General features: G+C 40.3%; 1 protein-coding gene across 2 annotated transcripts in view; it reads left to right on the forward strand.

Moving 5' to 3' along the window:
* Positions 1-16,880, forward strand: part of SNTB1 (syntrophin beta 1) — a 115,244-nt gene that overhangs the window by 52,303 nt on the left and 46,061 nt on the right. For both annotated transcript variants that reach the window (XM_074898498.1, XM_074898497.1), the window contains exon 2: positions 5,920-6,136. In XM_074898498.1, the coding sequence (XP_074754599.1) occupies positions 5,920-6,136 (217 nt within the window). The remainder of the gene's footprint in view (positions 1-5,919; positions 6,137-16,880) is intronic.

The raw sequence follows: 16,880 nt of genomic DNA on the forward strand, positions 1-16,880 counted from the left end.
AGATGTGATGCTCTTGACAGATCTAGAGGTTTACTATTTCAAATCCCTTTCAGCATTGGGGAAAAGAGGATGATGTTAATGGATTTTACTTGTGTGAACGTAGTAACAGACGTTTCTGTAAAAAATGGAGTGGAAACACTCATAAGCAGGACTGTTCACTGTTTTTTTATGCCCACATTAAAGCTGTAGGAAGAGTCGTACCACATATCTTCATAGATGATCTGATTCATTAACTCTTTTCTTCAAGTATTTGGGTCTTAGTTTTGATGATGACACCAGCAGCTGGACAGATTCTCAGCTCGTTTTTATCTTCACTTTAGGGCATGTGGTTGCTTGAGTTTAATGGAAATTTGAACTGTAACATAAAACCTAGCAGACAAATTCTGGTATCATGATACTGAATTAATTTTAATACAGTAGACCTTTCTCCAGTTCTGTTTATCTCAGTTCCATTGACAATAGTGTAAAATAATCCGCATTTATGTTGGCATTGATTGGATACGGTTTATAAATTTAAATGGCAATACTTCTCCTTTCAGTTACAACTAGCTTTGAAACCATTTGGGTCATTTTGGTTTGTGCCTTACCAAAACTGCTAGAGTGCAAATTTTGTGTTTTGGTGTTTCATGAAGCAAAATGACAGAAGCGTGCTGAGTGACAGACTTGCTTGGCTGATCTGACCTTCTGAAGACCACATACCTGCAGTGATTGCTTCTGGGTTTTGCTACCATTCACTTATTTTTTCTTGGGAGAGTATAAATTCAGCAGCTATTAGATGTCCGAGTTGTTCACTTGGACTTGTAGTGGTGCTGTCTGCAACCTCAGAAGTGTTTGTCTTCATTTGTTGCCTCCTTTCCAGGTGGGAACTGCATACCTGCAGGTTGGGCCTCCTCTAGTTCTGCATTAGCAGCTCTTCTCAAACTAACTAAGAATCATTTCTGCAAGAAGAGTTTTTGTATGCCATGCTGCCCACAATACTCTTTCAGATGGTCTGATGTACTCGCTTTAGCACAGACCAGTCAAACAGTCCCTTCATACTGAATAAACTGGTAAAAGCAATTGATCTCATCATGTTCAATTTGTGGGCTTTGGTGACTCCAAAGGTTGATCCCTACAGTCCTAAAACATCTTAAGTACGGTGGAGGACTTGCCTAACACCTTTCTGGGCCTACTTTCACCTTAGAAACCAGACCAGATGAAGATGGATTTATGGGAACTTTGGAAAAACTATCTTTTTTGGATCTAGGTATCAGTAATGTTAGCAAATCCTTTGAAATAGCTTCAAGAGGTATCTGTGGGATATTTTCTACTTACCTTTGGTAGTTGTCTTTAGTAGTTACTTAGGAGAGAACGAATGCATAAGGAGGAGACTGTGGTTTTCCTCTGTAAAGGGGAATTCCTTGAACATACCTCTTCGAGCAGATTTGGGCATGTTGTTCCTTTTGCTTTCACACTGTAAACCTACGCATCCTGTCCCCATTCCTATAGTAACGAAAGAGCTTTGCTCGGGAGTGCTGGCTTCTCTTCAGTGGTCTTTGTCTTCCCTCCTAGGAAACAGTTTGAATGTGTCAGAAGAGTCCCAGTTCCTCAGAAATGTGTCTGGCCAAGAACCTGACCAAGTTGGTCTGTAGTATTTTTCTCATTAAAAGCCTGCTTCTTCTCCCCCCAAAAGTAATCTGTGAACAGTAATAAAGGATTAATTGTGGAGACTTGGGACTTGGCAGAAGTGAATATAAATGAAGTGCTTTCTTGGAAGCTACATTGCCTGTCTTGCAGATAAAAAAAAATAAATGCGAAATATTTCAATGTGTATCCATGGATTAATTCACTTGATTGCCACTTTCCTTCCTCTTTGTGGGGAGGGGCACTTTGGAGATTGGAATTTTAATTGCTTGACCGCAGTTTCTTATTAGTGGTGCACCAAAAGGGCATGGATCATTAATTAGTATTGAATATAAGGATCTCTGAGGTTGAGCTGTAGCATCAAACGGATGAGTTTAGACAACTTTCAACTGAAATTACAGTCTATCAGTAAATTGAGTTATAATAATGAAATCATTAGAAGTTTTTATCAGTTCCTGCATGTTGGTTTCTGTAATTGCAGAGTATATTCTGGTGGTCTTAAGGAATGAAGCATTCTAATATAAATACATATTTATTATTTGTATATATATTAGACGTGTATCTATTCTGAAGGCACGTATCTATACACATGCCTATAGAGCAGTTATACATAATTCAGAGTTGTTACACAATGGCATGCCTTATTTAATTTTATTAAATATTTTGGGGAGTTAATCCATTAGATAGTGTCATTGGCAATATATAAAAACATTGTTCTCTATAGCTGCTTTTTTTTATTTCAGTAGGTACCTGGATTTGTGCTACTGTATCCAAAGGGAGATCTTGCTCTTGAGTGTAATGTTCTGAAAACAGAATTTTATCCACATATTACTTTTATGTCCAGTAGTCTGTATCATATTTTTTCTGGTTTTAAAACTTGATGATGGAAGTGAATTGCATAACTTCAGTTATGCATTAACTTTGCTGCATCTAAGATTCTGAGACAGTGCAGTGTGGAATAAGAATATGCCTCTAATAGATACTGATATCAACTTGTTTTCTACTATGTGGATTAAGAACTGGTTAATGGACAGACTGCAAAATGTAGACATGTGTGGGGTCACCAGAAATTGCTGTGTGTGTAGTAGGGTTACTGATGCATTCGTATAAAACAGTGTTCTGCAGTGTTTGCATCCAGAATTTAGAGGTGAATAGGAAATAATTGCTGATAAAACTTACGGATCATCTGAACAGTGTGTGCCTTATTTCAGCTAAATGCATAAACTGGATTTGGCTATAAACTGGATTTGACATGTAATTATGGATATTGATGGGGCAAATGGAAAACAGTTGCTCTGAAATTTAAATAATACAAAAAATTGTATAAATGGATTAAGTTCTGCCACCTGTTCCACTCCCATATTCCATTTATGTATTTATATGTATCCATTTGGGGACTTTTAAAATATGAAACACATTTGAATATGCAAGAGCCATAAAGTCTGGTTTGTAAAACCCGTCAGAATTCAGTGATGAATCTAGGTAGCTGTGCTTGTATTTAGTGGAAGTAGGAAGTAATTAGTAGAAAACTGCTAAAATCCTTTTTTGTTTGGACAGAAAACCTACATTCACTTTATTTTTGAATTCTCCTGTAGAATTTTGTAGGAAGATGGTCTTCAGCAGTTTACCAGTATATTAATGGGTGTTTTTTCATGTAGGTCTCTGGGGCTGAGCAACCACCTCCTGTTGAGAGTAGAACATAGATGTCTGGGAGTTCAGGTGTCAGGAGTTTTCACAGGACATTTTTCCTCACAGTAGTTTTCTTGGCTTTCGTGGTGTTTGAGTCTCAGTTTGTGGAAAGAGGATTGTGTTTCTGCTCTCTCCGTCTCCTGCTTCCTCTTTCATGGGAGTTTCTGAAACACTGCAGCTGTCTGCCATGAATTCACTAGTGCGTCGCATGGAAACTTGGCTTCTTGGCACATGGAAGGGACGGCCCTTCTCTGTCCCTGTCTCTGGGGAATTAAATTCACATTTTGTGTTCCTGCTTAGGTTTAGAGCCAAATTTTTCACTTCAGCTTCCTTCCTCCCCCTGCCCCTCTCTCTTTCCCTTAATTAAAAGATGCTTGAGGCGAATGCATATAGCTGCAGCTGAAGAAGGATGAAAATAGAATGGATGAAATAGCTACACTATTGAGACCTGGACCTTTATTTAGCATCACATTTGCTGGCACATCACTGTAACGGAGTTCAAAAGCTGACTGGAGTACTTTTTTCAACATATTAATTGATAATCTCTAATTCTAAAGGGAACAAAATTTTGTTTGCAGCAAAACATGATTTTAACAGCTTCAGCTGTTCCTCCCATCTAAGTTAATGACAAAGTTAGATTTGTTCAGTGTAAACAGGAATAGATTCACCACATCTGTATGTGTTCAATCTCTGTGTTTCATGAAGGCTATGAGTGCATTCAAACTGAGAAGCCAGCTGCTAAAAGTGTGTGTGTGACACTGGCTAAAACGGCTTATTTTCAGCACCTTTGAAGATTAGGCAATTTATGAAGTACCCAAGAATGAGCACTGGTTTTGAGAGTCAGGTGACACAGGTTTATAGATAATGGACTTCAGGTAGGTGTCGACAAAAAGATCAAAAAAATCAGTCTCAACACCTTTTGCCTTAAATACTTTCTGGAAGCCGGGTAGAATCCCGTGCCAGCTCTTCCCTGAGCACGGAAGAAATTAATTTCGAGAATTACTCAGAATAGTATGGGGAAAAAAATCAAACCAGCAATGTTGGGTAGAACAGCATTTCTGATAAATCACAAATGATCCTTCTCACAAAAGAACATTCTGTAAAATACCTCAGCACAGAAGTCCTTATAATTGAAGTTAACAGTTTTTTTAAAAAGGAGAGAGAGAACAAGGGCAAGATGTGCATTAAGGTGTTTTGGAGAAGAGATGGCAATAAATGCTTACAGAACCTGGACTCTAGTTTTGTACTCTCTTGGTAAAGTTGTTATGAAGTGCCTTGAAAATAGTGTCTCTTGCCTTATTTGTGGTTTTGACAGATACACCGTTGTTCTTCTCCACTCCTCTGAATACACTTCCCTTGCTTTCACTTTGAACTTAAACTTCAGTCTGCTTTTCCTAATTTAACCTCCTTCACCACAATGCCCTTTTGTCATTTACCCATCTTTTTGTTATTCACTCATTCCCAGCTTCTTCAGCTGAGCTAACACGATGATCTGCACCATTTCTTTGAAATCTTCTCTCACAACATTTTAATAACTTCTCCAAATAAGTTCACAGTGCTCCTGCCCTTTTGGTTCGTGTCATCGCTGTTTGAGTCATGGGTACAATCAAGCGGCAATAGCCAGTTAGGCAGCCACAGCTGTGTACATGGGATGTATATGTTTAACCAGGGTGCTTAAACATGAAGTCTTTTTGTGGTTGAGCTCCATCAGGTTTGTGAAGGAGGAGGAGACTCTGACTGGCAGATTTGCCAAGCACATAAAAAGCAGAAGCAAAAGTGATCTTGAACTGCCAAAAGAATTCAAAACCAGGAAAAACATTGCAATATTTGCCTTCATAGAGGGAAATACGAAGTGTAAAAGAGGTATTGATTTTTGAATCCATTAAGATCATTTGGGAATCCCACATTTACTTTTCCTATCCATACTGGACAAAAACATTGGAAGAGACTGAGATCTAATCTGGCACCTCCACTCTCACAAAAGGCTAAAACTCAATTTTATTTCCTCAAGAAAAGCCTAAGAGGTGAACAGGGGTTTGTTTACACTCTTTCTCTCTCTATATATATGTACAAGTATATCAGCTAAAAGATCTTCTCAGCAAGCAGAAACAGCTGTTGAGATCAGTGGCAGGACACTGACAGGCGTGAACCAGAAGTGAGATGTGAGTTTGCAGCACTGGGAGTATTGCTGGAACATTTTAGGTAGGGGAATAATAGATTCACTGTCACTTGATTGAATGTCTTTCTTAAAAAATACCCTGTATCTCAGCCAGCTCACGGCTTCGATACATAGGAATTGCTGCATGAGGATTTATAGCCTGTCAAGTAGAGGTTGCATGGCTCTCCCAGTCCTACACTATCTATGTGTTCTTATTTCGCCTATTCTGTTCTTTTCCCTTGTTTTACTCGTTGCCATACTGAGATTAGCAGCAGTCAGATCTCAATCCTCCGTATTTGCACAGTTTCCAATGCCATGTTGCTGCACAAGTAGAAATAATAAGGTGCGCTGAGGGTTGATACCAGTTCAGAGAACTCACATGGGATGCAACTACTGAATATCCATTTATTTAATTATTTTCCTTTTTCTTTCTTTTTTCTTTTCCATAGTGAAATACATGAGAGAAGCAACCCCCTACGTGAAGAAAGGCTCACCTGTTTCAGAAATCGGGTGGGAGACGCCTCCCCCCGAATCTCCCCGCTTGGGTTGTGGCTCTGCTGACCCACTGTCGCAGCTCTCGCTCTCCATCCACAGAGACAAGAAGACAATACCGCTCAAGATGTGCTACGTGACGCGCAACATGTCTGTGTCAGACCCCGAAAACAGGTAGAGTGGGGGATTTGCCTGGGGCTTGGTTTTTGCCTTCGTGTTGAACTGTCATTGACCTTTTCAGTTTGGGGTTGATGACCAAGAGCTGGCAATGGGCTCTGGCCGCACACAGCAACCCAGTGAGGAGCAAGCGAGCACCAGTTTGGGAAGGGGGGGTGGTGGTGTCTGAGCTGTGTGGTGCTGGGTTCAGCTTTTGGGTTGTGCTAGAGAAACTCTTCAGTGTGGTAATCCAACATTTTTATTAGAAATGGAATCTCAGGGGTTTGTTTTCATCCTGATTAAGTGTCTGCTTTTGAAGGAAAAGACACTGTACACACTAATTGGTTACATTATCCAGGCTGGCTTGGTCTAATTCCACTAAATTGCATTTTCTTTTCTTTTTTAATGAATATTATTTTAAGAATAGCCTGTTTTGTCCATTCAGTTCTGGGCATTAAAGTCAAGAATAGAAGAAAAGTTCCACTTACAAGGCATTAATGGGGAATTTCTGTGACTTCTTGGTTTATTTCATAATGTTAAAAATAGGATGAGCTTTTACGAACCCTTATTTATAACATATGTAGAACAGCTGCACCACCCCAACACACTCTCATCCTTGCTTTAACAGCTGCTAATAAAAAAGGGGCCAGTCAAGTCAGTAATACAGACTGATTTCTCCATCCAAATAATGGCCTTTTTGTTTTTCTGCAGTGTGGTGGCTTGCCCAAAAGCTGGGTGTAATGGCTTTGATTCTCAGCACTTATGTATAGGCATAAATAAAAGTTACATTTTCATTTGCAGAGAAGGATAAGGAGAAGAGGGGAGAGCAGAAGGGGGTTTGGGGATGATGGACTGCCTGTAATCTCATGCACTGCAATTCAGAACCTTTATCAGTATCTGTGTAATTTTCCTTCTTTCTTTTTTATATTTGCCTGACCTTCTTTTAATGTTTGTTGTTTTGTTGTGGGTTTTTTTCCCCCTGTGCTTCACTGTTTAGTAATACTTTACTTTGCTTCTTCTCTTTTTCTCACCAAGTGGTTACCACCATAGTCAGTGATAACTGACCACTACAGAAGTGCAGTTGTGAAACAGCAATTACCCTAGCAGTGTTTCTCAAGTTTAAATCAAGGTGGTTATTAATCTTGGCCACTTTTTTTTTTTTTTTCACATATACCTGTATAGTTTAAGATACTGGGGTTTGAGAGCTGAGAGTTTGTTTCTGCCATAGAGTGTATTTTAAAAATACCCATGCAGGTTGCATTGTTTGAATCAGCACAATGTAACGATGCTTTACACATGTTGGCTTAATTCTTTCAGCATTTTTCCTTTTTTTTTTTTTTTTTTTGACTGTACTGTAGTTCCCAGCTTCTGTCACTCTCCTGGTCTTCAGTTTTGTTTGAATGCCAGGAGGGCTGATGCAGAGGGATACACACTCATTGTTCCTGATACTTCTGTGATGGAACTGACTTTTTCAAAGTGTGCTACAAATGTGTGTGTTCTTAGGTGTTACTAGGAAGTAACGCGTGGGAGAGTTGTACTGCTTATTTTCATGGTTTTCATTTCGTGTTGCTGTCATTTCCTGTGGAAAGAGTGACATGATTATTACTATAGGCCAACACAGTGCAATGTACAGTCTAAGCTGGATTTTTCCATCCGAACACACAGTACCTCACCATCATGCTAGCTGCAGTATAACAGTAGCATCCCACTGATTTGCATCTTCACCTATTACAGGAATTTTTAACAATTCAGAATACTGGAACTCCTGTTTCCCAGTAGAAGTGCTATTACAATGCAGTGACCTTTTCCCACTGGAATATATCCCAAGGTAGTAATCTTATTCCACAAAAATAATTTGATTTTCGTTCACAGTAGAGCCCAAACCATGTCCTTACATGCTTGTGACACTTCTGTTTCATAACCCAGTGACCTGACACACATAGCTCTTATAACCGATGGTGTCACTTTGCTGGATGGCTTTAGAAGAGTACTGCTGGTAGGCTGCCAAAGCATATGCTGCCCATAAAAGGGCTCCTTTGGATTATAGCTGAGCTAATTTTCATCTAAGACCAAGCGTAGACATGGAAAGCATGAGTTTTCTAGTGCAGATATTTCTCCAGTGCAGGCTAGAGATCACATCATATCAGGGTTGTGGGACCAGGCTGAACAAGTTTGATGTTCAACATAAGAAGATACCTATGTTAAAGGACCCAGAAGGAAATACCTGCTTGTTGGCACTGAATCATCTCCAGTTCTTAGAAAGCTGGGATTAAATATTAATTTCACAGGCATGGAGGAAGTTACACATACGGTTTTCCCACTAGAGCTGGTAGCCCTGCATTGGCTTACTGCTTTCTGTTAAAGACTGGCCCCAGTTAAGAGATTCCTAAGTCTGTGTCTACTGACAGATGGTTTGGTGAACCTGTTATTTCAGAACAGGAGTGAAGTTTCGTGATTTTTAGACCCAATGGTTCTCAGATGTCTCCTTTACCTAACCTGCCTCTGGGTTCATTCTGAAGGAGGTAGGGAATTGTCTTTGCTGTTACCTGATAAAAAAGCTGTGATACCAAGATCCTTAATAGAAGTCAATGCAGGAAAATTTTTTTAGTAGTACAAACATGGGAAAAGGAGAAAAGGTGCAGTGTATCTTAGTGGTACCTATGTTATTTACTTCTAGACACAGAGGTGATTGTTATATTTTAGACCAGAAGAAAATAGATTAAAATAATTGGTACTTAAATCTGTTGTTTGCTGGCGTTTTTATTGATAAGTGTCCTTGATGGCAGCATTAAGGGTTAATGTCAGGCCCCTCCCAATGAAGAGACATGTGGGAATGGTCACAGCTAGTAATACCAATAAGCAGTAAATCTTACTGCAGTATAAAAAGCTTTTCATCAATTTCTGGTGATTATATTAAGGAATAGGAGAGAAAAACCCAAACGAAATAGGTTTCTGAGGTGAAATTTGTTCTGTTGGTACTTTTAAAGTCTTGGGACATAATACAAAGCTACTTTTGTACACAGCACGGGAGACAGGACATTCCCTGGAGGAATGAGGCCGTGCTGCATGGAGTAAAAATGTTTTCTCATCTGCTTTTGAAATCACTGTAAAACCCGGCTTGCACTTCATTCAGCCAAACCCAGGAGGTATGAGCCTGATCCTGACAGCAGTTAGTGTGCACAGATCACGTTTTTCTGGTGACAGGAGTCCAGAGCAGTGTGATCCTTACGGGGAATTTCAGTAGGGATCCAATCTTAAGGATCAAGTTACTTGTTGGCAGGATTTGGCCCTATGATGGGAAAGGTTTGATTTGGTTTTGCAGCTAGGAAAAATGAGCCAAGGAGAGATTCGCAGCAGGGTGGTGCTGGCTGCAGCTGCACGCAGTGGCAGCACCGCAGCAAGTACAGGAGCAGTTCATAGACTTCACACCGAGGACACATGGAGAAGCAGATGAGGAACTTTTCTCACCTGTTGTCCATTTCAGGGTTGGATTGAGGATTATGAACAGAAGATAAAATTCAGCAGGTACATTTAAAAGGTGGTAGAATAATTGTGCTGGAATGCATTCTCCTGGGCTCTGTGGACTGAGCTGTGGCCAGGAATTACCTGAGCTTTCATGGATGACAGGAGGATGCAAGGCATACTGAGACCTGCTTACTCCAAAGGCAGCTATAGACTTCAGCTGCTTCGTTGCTTAAATATTATTTTTTTTTTCCGCACTGGGAAGTACTGATTCACTGAAAGAAGTCTTTGCAAGATTTATTGCACAGCTGTCGCTCCCTAAATTGATTCCTTTTTCACACATCCTTTTTTAATAATTTTTCTTAGATTATTTAATAATATGTCAGTAATGCATAGTAACAGGGTCAGTGAGATTTAACATTTTGAATTTTAATGGGTGTATAAGCATGTAATTTATGCAGTTTATGTAAGCATTAAATACTTTGTGTGTTTCTTAAATGAAACTTCAAAATCTTAAATATAAAACATTCTGGTGGATTTGGATGTATTTGCTTTTGTTACAATAAGGCATGAAAACAAAAGTTGAAAATTCTTGAAAATAAAAACTGAGTTTAAAACAAATTTAATATGATGTAGTGAAAACCAGTCCTTGTGCCAAAAAACCTGAGCCCTGAATGCTTGATAACAAGTGTAAGAAGTTAGCAGAAGAGTGTGAAAATGAAAGACAAGCATCTTTAAGTAGAAGTCAGAGAGCTGTGACATTAGTATAGGGCAGCACTGTCCAAAATGGTTGTCTTGAACATTTTTCTGATGCATTTTCAGCTGTGAGGCTGGTTGATTATTTATAAAGGTGGTGTGTGGAGTACTAGCAGAAACTCCATACCCTGTCAATAAAACTCTATGGAAGATAATCGCCTGTAGTTTGGGACCTGCCAGCACTCCCAGTTTCACTGCTAATCAAAAGCACATTTCTTCAAAATGGCTACAAGACTTGACATGTTCAGACTTGACATTAGGAAGCATTTCTGTACCGAGAGGATGGTCAAACACTGGAACAGAGGTGGTCCATGAAGCAAGCCTGTCAGTGTTTAAGATACTTTTGGACAATGCTCTTAATGACACGCTTTAACTTTTGGTCAGCCCTGAATTGGTCAGGCAGTTGGACTAGATGATTGTTGTAGGTTCCTTCCAACTGAAATTATTCTATTGTAATCGTAGTCGTGTTTGTATTCTAGTCAGGAATGACAGACATTTACCTCCTGCGCTTCTTCAAGCTCATGCTGGTGTAATTTAAGGGCGACCAAGGGGGCAGGGAGGCAAGTGTTAGGCAGCGCAGAAGAGTCTGGGTGTCTTGTTGAAAGCGTGGGCTGGCTCATGCCTCCACCCTGCCTGTTTCTTGGTTGGTAAACAGGATCATACTTTGATGTTACCAGGCGCAAGCAGCCACGGGTATGCAAAGCAAAGGCTGGATTCTCCTTGAAGAGCAGCATGGTTTAGGTGTGCAGCTTTGCAGCCCAGGTGTTTTTTTCCCCCGCTGCTGAGGGAGCAAATCGCCCAAGTTGTGTACCTGGTGTGGGGCTTGTAGAGGGCAGGGCACTGCTGCAGAGAGTGACCATGGTACCGAGAATGAGTTATAGCTGATCCTGGGGAGTTTAGGTCCCATCTGTCTTGCTTTTTGCCTCTTACCTCTTAAGAAGTAGTTTGATAACACGGGGCTCAGCCTGCAACACTGGCATGAATGGGGTGAGGTGCTGGGTAAAGACTGAGCCCTAGACCTTGGAATAAGGAGGTGATGGACACTGAAGCTGTGTCAGCCCTGGGGACACCAGTGGTTCTGTAGGGCTTCTAGGGGTGGAGGAAATCTTCTCTTCCTAATGGACAGTACAGATTCAGCAGGACTGGCCTGTGGTTTAGGAAACTTTTGTCTTTTTTTATGTTACCATGTGTTGTAGGTAGGCAAAAGAAAGAGAAAGGACTTAGATATGCATGGGAGATAGAGCAAAGGTAAAGATAATATAATGGGCACATTACCAGCATAAAAAAATCCCCCTCCATACCTTCCCAAGGAATTTGTGCCTTCCTCCTTGTGCTGTTATTTTGCTGCTCTCTGGCTGTAGACAGAATCTCTGTGAAATAGAGAGACCATACTTAATTCGCTACAATTCACTACAAATTCGCTCAAGCTACAGCTTGAGATCCTTGGATGAAAGACATATAGCACTTAATTATCATTATTGGCACAGACATGTTCTACTATTTGAATATCAGTAAGTCTTTTGAAGAAGTCATTGAGCCTGCTAAAGTAAAAAATCCTGATTTATATCAAGAATTTATTTTGCTTTTTTTTTTTTTTCTTCCTGGTGGGCTGTGTTTATTATCTGTTTAGATTACTGTTAAACTAGGGAAGAAATCAACAATCCAACATTAAAGTAAAGCAACTTGAAAGGATGTAATTCAAATCCAGAAAAGAACAAAAATTATGATAATCGGGGTGAAACTTTGGTTGACTCTTCCCTCATCCTTAAACCACCCTGTTATGCTATGCTATTGCAGTGTGCACGGTCTGTTGCCTTTTATATCGTTGCCCACAGAGGGTCATGAATTTAAGATCAAGGTGAACATGGGTTTTTAACCTTAGCTCCCAACTATTTTACTGTTAAGGATCAAAATCCTCCTCTTGTGTAAAGTTGGATGTTTCTTGTCAAGTTCTTGTTTGTTTATGCTACTATAACTGCTAATCTGTCCCCAAAATCTGCTCTTTACTGGAAGGGATGAACAAGTAGGTGACACTTGAGATTTATCTACTGTTCTCTCTTTTTAAGCTGAGAGAAGTTAAGAAATTTAGCTAAAAAGGCATTTGCTGTGTCCGCTTCAATACCCTGAGGATAGAAGAGGGAAGAAATTGGGGTGTGGGGTAGAGGAGTGGAGTGATGTGAGGGATGAATGGTTGGGCTATGGAAAAGACCTTCTTGTCCTCCTTGATATATTAACATGTCCTCTTTAAGAGTTCATGGCTGTGGGACCCTCCTTGGTAGCTACAGTCAATGCATTCAGGACTGGGGGTGTCAGATGAGAGACTTTCGTAAGACTGTATTTCTTCTCTTATAACAGAATTTTGGGGCAATCATTAACTGCTAGAATTAATAATTAGTTCAGGCTGGGTTGTCTAACAGTATATCATCTACATCATCTGATTTTTGGGCAGCTCTGCAATTGCTGGTGCATTTTGGAAGCTACAGTCATCTGTCTTGATAAGAGGCAGTTTTCCAACCCTGTAGGAGCTGAAGCTCTGAAGCCTCTAGGCAGAACGGGTGAAGTTTTTATTTTGTTTTTTCATTATTAGGAATAGTTATTTTCCATCATCTGTGAAAATCCCCACCAGCCAAAAAGGTTATCGTTTTGCTCTGGGTCATATGAACTTATGTCTTCGACTCAGTTTCTTCTCAACCTTCTTAGAAGGCCGCTGAGATCAGACACACCTGTAGGACCATCCCTTCTGTAGAGAAGAGCATTTTGGTTTCTTTTGAGTCAAATCACAAGCTAAGTTTTTTGGAAGAAAAAAAACCCCAACCAAACAGCTCAAAGTCAATTTTCTGCACAGCAGCCTCAGGCATATTCACTTACACAAACACATCAACAAACTAGGTTGAACTTAGAAGTTCATTTACTTTTGTTTACTTCAGGTTTATTTTTTATTCCATTAAATCATGTTAAAATAGCTTTCTAATGTCCTAAGGACCTGTTGTAGTCTCTGGGCAACAGTTTGAGAAGTGAATTGCTGGGGGTATGTGCCAGGATTTGGGGACAGAGTAGAAACCCCTGAGATTTCCTTCAGGGTGTTTGAGATACCAGTGTAGAACTGGATAGTTATGTCATGTTGTGATTGACCTTCAATCCGTGCAGGTTCTTGTGAATCTGGGATTAGTTACGTCTCCTTTTCTTGAAAAACAAGTTGCATCTTTTTTCCTGACATAATAAGATGTGGCTTTCTCTCCTTCTGGGCTGGACAAGGGAGCTCCTGGCGTCCTTCCCATCTCAAGCACAAATCAAATACGAATGGGCAAATCTCCTGCACGTGTTACTCAAGAAAAGTGTCTGCACATCCATGCAGATATGTGAGTGTAAATAAAACTTAGTGTGTCTATCTATGTGTGAACAAGGCCAAACGTGACCTGACAGGAATAAAATGTGTCATGGTGAGTGGGTGGTGAGGAAGGATGTGTGTGGTGTGGAGGTGGCAGTAACCAAGGCTGGCAGAACACTTTCAGCTGGATTTTTGATTAAGAAACTTTTAACTGGTCTTTCTTTTCTGTGAAAATATTTAAATAATGAGTTAATGGAGAAAAATAAGATATGCTGGTGGGATTTTTGTTGTATGTTGGGGTTTTTTTTCAGCCACTGCTTCAGTTAAGGGAGTTTTTAAAAAGTCAAAGAATTTTGATTTTTCCAACCGGCTTCAACTGTAGAGGAATAAGCTGAAGAATAGAAATAAGAGCAAAGGAATTAGAAATGAATCAGGGGAGGGGGAACAAGAAGAAAAAACTGCTTTGAGAAACATATGGAGGGGAGAGAGGGGAAAGAATTAGAAGAGGTGATGGAGAAAAAAGCCAGCCAACAAGATGGAGCAAACAACCAAGAGAGTGAAAATTGCAGCAGACACTATTTAGTGAACATTTTTGCAAGAATGAGAAAAATTAAAGCACTGAAGAGGTGGAGAAAGATCAATGCTCCAAGAAATGTGTTGCAGATTAAAGGGAAAGCAAGAGCTGTGTAAGTGCTGCAGGGCAGGAAAGAGGAGAGCAAACAGTTAATCATGTTTTATGTGTGTCTGTATGTAAAGGTATGTAAATACTGACATCCAAACTGCTGCTAAATAATATTGGAGAGCAATTTTAACACCCCTGAGATCTGCCAAATGAGGAAAGTTGATATGGAAGGGTTTCAGTTTCCTGCCATGCTCCTCGTCCCCACAGTCTTCATGTTATGGCATGGAGCCAGTGACAACCTCAATACCCTTTTTCCTGCTTGGCTGTTATGTGCTTAATGCTGGGCTTTCCCTTGCTTATCAGTGGGTCTGCAAATTGGATTTCAGTCTTACAGCTCTAATCTGGCCTGACCTACTGTTAGTCAATGAGCAGGATTTTCAGCTGGTGTATTTGAAGCTGCTCCCTCCTGCACCTTGTGCAGTCACTTGTATGGCAGCAAATTGCAAATTACAGCCACAGTTTAAGCCTCCGGTGGTGGGTTGCCATCACAGGTGCCCCAGCTCAGTGTTGGTAGGGGCTGAGGCTGGGCTTCAGTGTTTAGGCTGTACGTGCAGACATTGCTATTTTAATACCCTGTGGTCACTTCTAGCTTTCATATGTGTTTCTGCTGATGGAAATTCCTGTCTTCCTGTAGTAGGAATAAGGCAAAGTTACGCTGAAGTTGTTACTTCTCCTTGCCATTTATATGCAGCTTTTCCATTGATCTCTGAGTCTCTTCAATGGGAAGATGAGTTTACCACCAGTCGTGAAAGTGCTGGGAGGTGACCCATGCCCACTGTCCCTGAAGAGGCTGGCAGTGTCTTGGGGAGGCTGGCTCCCAGGTGGTGCTCTCTTCCCATTACTCAGAGGCCAATAATTGATCCAGAGCAAATTTGTGGTTTTGTTGTCATGGTTGTTGAACAGTCTGGCTTCTGTTTTGCTTCACTTGGCAACTAAGCAGTGATCCCTTGGATTTCTTGATCATGGAAGCCAAAAAGTAGATGTATAAAATAAAGAGACATTGAGACACATTCTGCTAGATGAGGTGGACCTGCTGTTTGTCTCTTCCAGAGAGATTGTCTTCCATGACAATTTATCCACAAGACAGAGCTCATCTATCAGCAGCCCTGCTCATTTGTCCCATTTCTCTATTAGTTTTCATCCATGCTCGCAGATCATGTCCCCTTCTTTCCCCTGAGTCTTACTGCAGCACTGCCTACCAGCAACAGTGGTGTTTCTTCTTGGAAGACATATAATTCTTCTTCAAGACCATGATCTCTTTTATTTGTGCAGTAGCATGAGACTCTCCGACTTCATCTCAGTCTGAAGGGGTCATTTACCACTATTACCAGCTACAGTCAAGTGCTCTTTGTTTAGCCCAGACACAGCTCTGGCTACAGAAGGTTTGCTTTGCTGCAGAAGGTTCTTTGAGGTTGGCTGTGGCTTTGCTAGAGGTGCAGCTTTTGTGGCCGAAACAATTATTTTTTTTTCTCAGCATTAATACACTTTCCCCTGTTGCTTTAGGGAACTATGTATTGACCACACCAATCACATCTTCTGGTCCTAAAGTTTTTGGGCATCATCTTTTAAAGGTTAAATCAAATTCCTACCATGCTTCTGAAATTATTTTTTTTTTTTTTTCCCCAAGTAACTGACCCCACTACTCCTTGAAACAGCATTTTTGCCATTGTTTGGTGCTGAATTCAATGTGAAGAAGTCTGAACTGGGTATTCCTGTATTACCAATATTCAGCATTATTACAACCAGAATCTAAAAGAAAAGTTAAAGAAGGAAAAGGATAAGAGGTCTTTTGGGCAATGCAAGGAAATTCTTCTTCTCCTTGACACCCATGGACATTTAAAAACTAATAAATGACTTCTGTAGTTGTTCTGGGTAGAGAAGGCAGTGTGTGATGTGCTCTGCAGATCGGTCGGTGTCAGCACACAGTGGTATGAGCAAGTCTGTTACAGAACCAAATCCTTTCCTTACTTGCATGCAGTGCGATTCCACTGATACATGATTAAAGCCCAGCTGGTGGCAAATAGAAATTAAATCAACTGTGACAGCTCATTAGTTATATCTATACACCCTGTGTTTGGACATCAGTCTAGTCCAGCTCCTAAGAAATTAGTATCATCTACGTTGTTTCTACCACTGTAAGTTGAAAGTGAGAAAGTAACTGTTAATACAACGGGTACCCTTGTGACGGTGAGGGGACTGAGAGACATTCACAGAGAAAAATTCCACTTGATTTCCAAATAGCCCTCACTCAGTAAAATTGCTTTCACCACCATTTAGGTGCGTCAAATGAAGATGCTTCTTCAGTGTATGCTGGGGAATTTGTTGCAAGCCTAAGAGTCTCTCTGTGGAATATTTTCCTTGCAGACTAAACCCAAAGTTTCCATTGCTTAATTTTAATGTATTTTATTCCTGGTTCATCCCCTGATGCTGCATGTAGAACTGAAAAAGAACCTTAACAGGGTTTTTTACTTATTTTATGAAAAGAACTACAACTATTTAAATATACTCTCTGATTGTGTTCCTCTAAATCCGTC

Source organism: Athene noctua, chromosome 2 (assembly GCF_965140245.1).
Source record: "Athene noctua chromosome 2, bAthNoc1.hap1.1, whole genome shotgun sequence".
Classification (NCBI taxonomy): Eukaryota; Metazoa; Chordata; class Aves; order Strigiformes; family Strigidae; genus Athene; species Athene noctua.